The sequence below is a fragment of the Oncorhynchus gorbuscha genome, linkage group LG17 (assembly GCF_021184085.1).
Source record: "Oncorhynchus gorbuscha isolate QuinsamMale2020 ecotype Even-year linkage group LG17, OgorEven_v1.0, whole genome shotgun sequence".
Lineage (NCBI taxonomy): Eukaryota > Metazoa > Chordata > Actinopteri > Salmoniformes > Salmonidae > Oncorhynchus > Oncorhynchus gorbuscha.
In genome coordinates, this window is record NC_060189.1 from 3,693,457 (window position 1) to 3,702,101 (window position 8,645).

Genomic DNA, 8,645 nt, shown 5'->3' on the forward strand with positions numbered 1-8,645 from the left:
CAGACAGGGCTGTGGTTAGTTTTAGTCCCAGACAGACAGACAGAGACAGACAGGGCTGTGGTTAGTTTTAGTCCCAGACAGACAGACAGACAGGGGCTGGGGTTAGTTTTAGTCCCAGACAGACAGGGCTGTGGTTAGTTTTAGTCCCAGACAGACAGGGCTGTGGTTAGTTTTAGTCCCAGACAGACAGGGCTGTGGTTAGTTTTAGTCCCAGACAGACAGGGCTGTGGTTAGTTTTAGTCCCAGACAGACAGGGCTGTGGTTAGTTTTAGTCCCAGACAGACAGGGCTGTGGTTAGTTTTAGTCCCAGACAGACAGATGGCTGTGGACGGGGGGAGTCCCAGACAGACAGGGCTGTGGTTAGTTTTAGTCCCAGACAGACAGGCCTGTGGTTAGTTTGAGTCCCAGACAGACAGACTGGGGTTGGTTTTAGTCCCAGACAGATAGACAGCAGGGATGTGGTTAGTTTTAGTCCCAGGCGGACAGACAGGGCTGTGGTTAGTTTTAGTCCCAGACAGACAGACAGGGCTGGGTTAGACAGTCCCAGACAGACAGACAGGGCAGACAGTCCCCAGACAGACAGCAGACAGGGCTGGGTTAGTTTTAGTCCCAGACAGACAGACAGCAGGGCTGGGGTTAGTTTTAGTCCCAGACAGACAACAGACAGACAGGAGGCCGGGGTTAGTTTTAGTCCCAGACAGACAGCAGGGCTGGGGTTAGTTTTAGTCACAGACAGACAGGGCTGTGGTTAGTTTTAGTCCCAGACAGACAGACAGGCCTGTGGTTAGTTTTAGTCCCAGACAGACAGGCCTGTGGTTAGTTTTAGTCCCAGACAGACAGGCCTGTGGTTAGTTTTAGTCCCAGACAGACAGGCCTGTGGTTAGTTTTAGTCCCAGACAGACAGGCCTGTGGTTGGTTTTAGTCCCAGACAGACAGGCCTGTGGTTGGTTTTAGTCCCAGACAGACAGGCCTGTGGTTGGTTTTAGTCCCAGACAGACTGGGCTGTGGTTGGTTATAGTCCCAGACAGACTGGGCTGTGGTTAGTTTTAGTCCCAGACAGATACAGGGCTGTGGTTAGTTTTAGTCCCAGACAGACAGGGCTGTGGTGAGTTTTAGTCCCAGACAGATAGACAGACAGGGCTGTAGTTAGTTTTAGTCCCAGACAGATAGACAGCAGGGCTGGGGTTGGTTTTAGTCCCAGGTAGACAGCAGGGCTGTGGTTAGTTTTAGTCCCAGACAGCAGGGCTGTGGTTAGTTTTAGTCCCAGACAGACAGACAGGGCTGTGGTTAGTTTTAGTCCCAGACAGACAGACAGCAGGGCTGTGGTTAGTTTTAGTCCCAGACAGACAGACAGCAGGGCTGGGGTTAGTTTTAGTCCCAGACAGACAGACAGACAGCAGGGCTGGGGTTAGTTTTAGTCCCAGACAGACAGACAGGGCTGTGGTTAGTTTTAGTCCCAGACAGACAGGGCTGGGGTTAGTTTTAGTCCCAGACAGACAGACAGACAGCAGGGCTGGGGTTAGTTATAGTCCCAGACAGACAGACAGGGCTGTGGTTAGTTATTTACCTCCAGGTCATCGTCGTCCACCTCAGAGAAGTGTTGGTGGTTGTCTGGGTTGTTCATCTTGTCCAGCAGCTCCACAGCTACTCTCCTAGTCAGCCCTGTCTGATCTAAAAACAAATGCTGCAACACAGACAGATGGGAGTGACAGACAGACGGGAGGGGGGAGACAGACAGACAGACGGGAGGGGACAGACAGACGGGAGGGGACAGACAGACGGGAGGGGACAGACAGACGGGAGGGGACAGACAGACGGGAGGGGACAGACGGGAGGGAGACAGACAGACAGACAGACAGACGGGAGGGAGACAGACAGACAGACGGGAGGGAGACAGACAGACAGACAGACAGACGGGAGGGGACAGACAGACGGGAGGGGACAGACAGACGGGAGGGGACAGACAGACGGGAGGGGACAGACAGACGGGAGGGGACAGACAGACGGGAGGGGACAGACAGACGGGAGGGGACAGACAGACGGGAGGGGACAGACAGACGGGAGGGGACAGACTTTATTAGTGATCTTGTGACAATAACACAAGATGGCCGGCACACTAACGCTCTGAATAGCAGCTTTTAGAACAGACAACTATTAACGAGGATCAACCTCTGACAGCCCAGAAGAAGAAGAGATGACCACTTTCCTTCTCATCTCAGAGGAAGAGTCTTGTCAACACTAATGATCCAGAACACTTGTAATTATTAACTTGATTAATTAGAGACGGTCTAAAACCTGGTTTCCCCCGACCCCATTCCTCAACCAAGAAGCCCTTTCGATGAGGATGTGTTACTTACCGATAGGAGCTTCTCTGCTGTCGGTCTCTTCTTTGGGTTCTTGGTCAGAGAGACTTTCACAAAGTTATGGAAGGCTGTGGACCTGGAGGGAGGAGGGGGGGAGAGAGAACTGTTACTGACTGCAGCAGTATAACAGAATAAACAAACAGGGGGGAGGTGTTCCAGGTCACAGGTATAACAGTATAACTGTCCCCTCGCCCATACCCGGGTGCGAACCAGGGACCCTCTGCACACATCAACAACAGTCACCCCACAAAGCATCGTTACCCATCGCTCCACAAAAGCCGCGGCCCTTTGCAGAGCAAAGGGGAACCACTACTTTCAAGGTCTCGGAGCGAGTGACGTCACCGATTGAAACGCTATTTAGCTCTGCACCACAGCTGACTAAGCTAGCCGTTTCACATCCGTTACACAGGCGTACTGTACTCACCACTTAATTTTATCTTTCAGCTTGGGAGGCTGAAAGCTGCTCTTCGACATGAGAAACAAGGCCCTGGAACACAACACATCAAATCATTGTTATCTGTTCACCACCAGTGTTCTGAGGTGTGTTTCCCAAAAAAACCTTCCTAGCATTAAAGCTCGTCTTAAGGGCCAATGGTAGACAGAGATCTTAGGGCTGCAACGTTTTAGGAAACTCGACCCCTGTCATTTTAATTGCATTAATATCAGAGAACAGCTTAGTGATGAAAAGATCAGAGGGAACATTATCAGAATACAAAAGCAGGAATTGGATAAAATCTGGGACAGAAGCTGATTATTAGATGGGTGAGGAATTGGGGCAGATGCAGCAGTTGATTGGTGGATGACATGTATATGGAGGGCAGGAGCGTGACTCATTGGCTGATGAGGAAGAAATGAGCGGAAGAGACAAAGAGACGCCTGAACGGAGTTTCCTCCTCCTCTTTTCAGGGGGAAAAAAACTGTATCCCTGAAAACAGGCAACATCCGCTTTCTGCCAACACCTCAAAGGCTGATAAGGAAGTGGAGCAGAAACAGCACTGATGAGTGAGGAAGTGGATGGCAGAGTTAGCCCCGATTGGCTGATAAATGAGGAAGTGGAAAAAGAACAGTACCTCATTGGGTGGAGGTCAAACATAGGGGGCTGCAGCTCGGCCAGTTCTATAGAGGTGATGCCCACGGCCCAGATGTCACACAGCTGGTTGTAACCTCCGTTCTTCTCTACTGCTGCTACCTCCGGGGCCATCCTGCACAGATAACACACATATTACACATCTCAATCTGCTGCCCCCTGTGGGGTAGTTAAATTATTACACTGCTGCCCCCTGTGGAGGACTGTCTCAGAAAGACTCACCAGTAAGGAGTCCCGACAGAGGACTGTCTCAGAGAAAGACTCACCAGTAAGGAGTCCCGACAGAGGACTGTCTCAGAGAAATACTCACCAATAAGGAGTCCCGATGAAGGACTTCCTCTTGAGAAAGACAATGAGTCCCGACAGAGGACTGTTAGTTCCCGACAGAGGACTGTCCCCGAGAAAGACTCACTCCCAAAATCAGCTGGAACAACAAGTGACAAGATCTATTCAGATTATACAAACACATTACACACAGCGGAGGGTCATGAGATCGACCTTTACGGGTCTTCAAGCATGGATGAATAGCTCACCTAGTTTCACATCCCCATTGTCTGTTAAGAGGATATTAGCACCCTGAAGAAACGAGACCAAAACACATCAAACCGTTAAAGTCTCTCAGCAGCACAGCAACGTTCCATCGCTCTACAGAACTTATAATTACTGATCAAACAAGATAGTGATTTTGTGGAAAGAGGACATGTGCGGTGTTAGTGCATCTTTGACTGGTTGTGATAAAGTGATTGTAATTGCGTAGCTAGCAGGTATTGTATTTTCACTGTGGGGCCACTGTGAGAGAGTTGGTATTGTGGTGACGGGGGTTGGCTTTTATTGACAACTGTTTCTGGATGCATTCTGCAGATGAGGAGGAGAGAGGGCAAGAGAGAGCAGAGGCACGAGAGAGCACAGAGAGAGAGAGAGAGAGAGAGAGAGAGAGAGAAGGAGGCAAGTGAGCACAGAGAGAGAGAGAGAGAGAGAAGAGGGCAAGAGCACAGAGAAAAAGAGGAGGAGAGAGAGGGGGGCGAGAGAGCACAGAGAGAAAGAGTAGAAGAGAGGGCAAGAGCACAGAGAGAGAGAAGGGGGCGAGAGAGCACAGAGAGAAAGAGTAGAAGAGAGCACAGAGAGAAAGAGTAGAAGAGAGGGCAAGAGCACAGAGAGAGAGAAGGGGGCGAGAGAGCACAGAGAGAAAGAGTAGAAGAGAGGGCAAGAGCACAGAGAGAGAGAAGGGGACAAGAGAGCACAGAGAGAAAGAGTAGAAGAGAGGGCAAGAGCACAGAAAGAGAGAGAGAGAAGGGGCGAGAGAGCACAGAGAGAAAGAGAGAAGAAGAGGGCAAGAGCACAGAGAAAGAGAGAAGAGGGGCGAGAGAGCAGAGAGAAAGAGGAGAAGAGAGGGCAAGAGCAGAGAGAAAAGAGTAGAAGAGAGGGCAAGAGCACAGAGAGAAAGAGAGGAGAGAGAGGACAAGAGAGCACAGAGAGAAAGAGGAGAAGAGAGGAGAGCACAGAGAGAGAGAGAAGGGGCGAGAGAGCACAGAGAGAAAGAGTAGAAGAGAGGGCAAGAGCACAGAGAAAACGAGTAGAAGAGAGGGCAAGAGCACAGAAAGAAAGAGAGGAGGAGAGAGGAGAGGGCGAGAGAGCACAGAAAGAGAGGAGAGAGAAGAGGGCGAGAGAGCACAGAGAGAAAGAGAGGAGGAGAGAGAAGAGGGCGAGAGAGCACAGAGAGAAAGAGAGGAGGAGAAAGAAGAGGGCGAGAGAGCACAGAGAGAAAGAGGAGAAGAGAGGGCGAGAGAGCAGAGAGAAAGAGGAGGAGAGAAAGAGAGAAGAGAGGGCGAGAGAAAGAGAGAAGAGAGGGCGAGAGAAAGAGAGAAGAGAGGGCGAGAGAAAGAGAGAAGAGAGGGCAAGAGCACAGAGAGAAAGAGAGGAGGAGAGAGAAGAGGGCGAGAGAGCACAGAGAGAAAGAGGAGAAGAGAGGGCGAGAGAGCAGAGAGAAAGAGGAGGAGAGAAAGAGAGAAGAGAGGGCGAGAGAAAGAGAGAAGAGAGGGAGAGAGAAAGAGAGAAGAGAGGGCGAGAGAAATAGAGAAGAGAGGGCGAGAGAAAGGGAGAAGAGAGGGCAAGAGCACAGAGAGAGAGAGGAGAGAGAAGAGGGTGAGAGAGCACAGACAGAAAGAGGAGGAGAGAGGAGAGGGCACAGAGCGAAAGAGAGAAGAAGAGGGTGAGAGCACAGAGAGAAAGAAAGGAGAGAGGGCAAGAGAGATGGAGCGAAAGGAGCAACAGAGAGCGCGAGAAAGATTGGTAAAGAGAGCAGAAATAAGTTTACTTGCTTGGCAATTTAAACATTTGTTTCCCATGCCAATAAAGCCCTGTGAATTGTGTGTGTGTGTGAGAGAGAGAGAGCACAAAGAGAGGGCGCACAGACAGCGGAAACAGGAAATGACTTTCTCTGTGTACGATGGTAAAGCTGAGAGATCCTCTGTTAAACACCACCACAAGAGAACAGCTATGACACTTTGGGGCGGGAGTCACGAACTGGGACGTGGCCAGTAGGTCACAGAACCTTGTAAACGTGTGTTTCTTATTGGATAAGCCCAGGTAAAATCCCTCCGTGTTTCAGTCCCTTCTCTACCATTTGAAGTCTAATAGCTCTGAGTGACTCGTGCCATTCTGGAGGTCGGTTCGGTTTCTGTTCGATTTGTTTAAATTAAAAATGAATTAAAATCTGTTTCCGATGTCGGTTTTGATTGAGTTGAATGCTGTTAACACAGAATAAAACAATCAATACAATTAAGTCCCATGATGGTATTAACCATAATTTATTCACATTAATAAAATATGCCATTTGTTTTATTCGATGACTATTATTATTATTATTATTATTATTATTATTATTATTTCAGTCCAAGTCATCATCTAAGCTGTATAGAGATGCTGCCTGTGCTGTCTGACAAAATCAGTCACACCCCCCCACCAGTTAGCCAGCCACTCATTCTTCCTGTGTTTTTTACTCAGTCTGCAGACATTATATGTCACACCATGCTTCTCAGGTAGCCTAGTGGTTAGAGTGTAGAGGAGGCAGGGTAGCCTAGTGGTTAGAGTGTAGAGGAGGTAGGGTAGGCTAGTGGTTAGAGTGTAGAGGAGGCAGGGTAGCCTAGTGGTTAGAGTGTAGAGGAGGCAGGGTAGGCTAGTGGTTAGAGTGTAGAGGAGGTAAGGTAGCCTAGTGGTTAGAGTGTAGAGGTGGCAGGGTAGCCTAGTGGTTAGAGTGTAGAGGAGGCAGGGTAGCCTAGTGGTTAGAGTGTAGAGGAGGCAGGGTAGCCTAGTGGTTAGAGTGTAGAGGAGGCAGGGTAGCCTAGTGGTTAGAGTGTAGAGGAGGCAGGTAGCCTAGTGGTTAGAGTGTAGAGGTGGCAGGGTAGCCTAGTGGTTAGAGTGTAGAGGAGGCAGGGTAGCCTAGTGGTTAGAGTGTAGAGGAGGCAGGTAGCCTAGTGGTTAGAGTGTAGAGGAGGTAGGGTAGCCTAGTGGTTAGAGTGTAGAGGAGGCAGGTAGCCTAGTGGTTAGAGTGTAGAGGAGGCAGGGTAGGCTAGTGGTTAGAGTGTAGAGGAGGTAAGGTAGCCTAGTGGTTAGAGTGTAGAGGAGGCAGGGTAGCCTAGTGGTTAGAGTGTAGAGGAGGCAGGGTAGCCTAGTGGTTAGAGTGTAGAGGAGGCAGGGTAGCCTAGTGGTTAGAGTGTAGAGGAGGTAAGGTAGCCTAGTGGTTAGAGTGTAGAGGTGGCAGGGTAGCCTAGTGGTTAGAGTGTAGAGGAGGCAGGGTAGCCTAGTGGTTAGAGTGTAGAGGAGGCAGGGTAGCTAGTGGTTAGAGTGTGGTTAGAGTGTAGAGGAGGCAGGGTAGCCTAGTGGTTAGAGTGTAGAGGAGGCAGGGTAGCCTAGTGGTTAGAGTGTAGAGGAGGCAGGGTAGCCTAGTGGTTAGAGTGTAGAGGCGGCAGGGTAGCCTAGTGGTTAGAGTGTAGAGGATGCAGGGTAGCCTAGTGGTTAGAGTGGTTAGAGGAGGCAGGGTAGCCTAGTGGTTAGAGTGTAGAGGAGGCAGGGTAGCCTAGTGGTTAGAGTGTAGGGAGGCAGGTAGCCTAGTGGTTAGAGTGTAGAGGGGGCAGGTAGCCTAGTGGTTAGAGTGTAGGGGCGGCAGGTAGCCTAGTGGTTAGAGTGTAGGGCGGGGGGTAGCCTAGTGGTTAGAGTGTAGGGGCGGCAGGTAGCCTAGTGGTTTAGGGCGGAGTAGCCTAGTGGGATAGGGGCGGGGGTAGCCTAGTGGTTAGAGTGTAGGGGCGGCAGGTAGCCTAGTGGTTAGAGTGTAGGGCGGCAGCAGGTAGCCTAGTGGTTAGAGTGTAGGGCGGCAGGTAGCCTAGTGGTTAGAGTGTAGGCAGGTAGCCTAGTGGTTAGAGTGTAGAGGAGGCAGGTAGCCTAGTGGTTAGAGTGTAGAGGAGGCAGGTAGCCTAGTGGTTAGAGTGTAGGGAGGCAGGTAGCCTAGTGGTTAGAGTGTAGGGGCGGCAGGTAGCCTAGTGGTGGTTAGAGTGGTTAGGGAGGCAGGGTAGCCTAGTGGTTAGAGTGTAGGGGCGGCAGGTAGCCTAGTGGTTAGAGTGTAGGGGCGGCAGGTAGCCTAGTGGTTAGAGTGTAGGGGCGGCAGGTAGCCTAGTGGTTAGAGTGTAGGGGCGGCAGGTAGCCTAGTGGTTAGAGTGTAGGGGCGGCAGGTAGCCTAGTGGTTAGAGTGTAGGGGCGGCAGGTAGCCTAGTGGTTAGAGTGTAGGGGCGGCAGGTAGCCTAGTGGTTAGAGTGTAGGGGCGGCAGGTAGCCTAGTGGTTAGAGTGTAGGGGCGGCAGGTAGCCTAGTGGTTAGAGTGTAGGGGGCAGGTAGCCTAGTGGTGGTTAGAGTGGTTAGAGGAGGCAGGTAGCCTAGTGGTTAGAGTGTAGAGGAGGCAGGTAGCCTAGTGGTTAGAGTGTAGAGGAGGCAGGTAGCCTAGTGGTTAGAGTGTAGAGGAGGCAGGTAGCCTAGTGGTTAGAGTGTAGGGGCGGCAGGTAGCCTAGTGGTTAGAGTGTAGGGGCGGCAGGTAGCCTAGTGGTTAGAGCGTTGGGAGTTGTAACTGAAAGGTTGTAAGATAAAAAATCCTCGAGCTGACAAGGTAAAAAAAAAAATCTGTCGTTCTGCCCCTGAACAAAGGCAGTG

At 50.8% G+C, this 8,645-nt stretch overlaps 2 protein-coding genes across 2 annotated transcripts in view; both read right to left on the reverse strand.

The window, feature by feature from the left end:
* Window positions 1-8,645, reverse strand: part of LOC124001333 (deubiquitinase DESI2-like) — a 1,147,470-nt gene that overhangs the window by 394,682 nt on the left and 744,143 nt on the right. The window lies entirely within an intron of this gene.
* Window positions 1-8,645, reverse strand: part of map4k5 (mitogen-activated protein kinase kinase kinase kinase 5) — a 121,456-nt gene that overhangs the window by 73,933 nt on the left and 38,878 nt on the right. Inside the window, 6 exon segments of the mRNA XM_046308051.1 lie at window positions 1,568-1,684; window positions 2,358-2,439; window positions 2,788-2,850; window positions 3,434-3,565; window positions 3,761-3,806; window positions 3,945-4,026. Coding sequence (XP_046164007.1) covers window positions 1,568-1,684; window positions 2,358-2,439; window positions 2,788-2,850; window positions 3,434-3,565; window positions 3,761-3,806; window positions 3,945-4,026 — 522 coding nt within the window.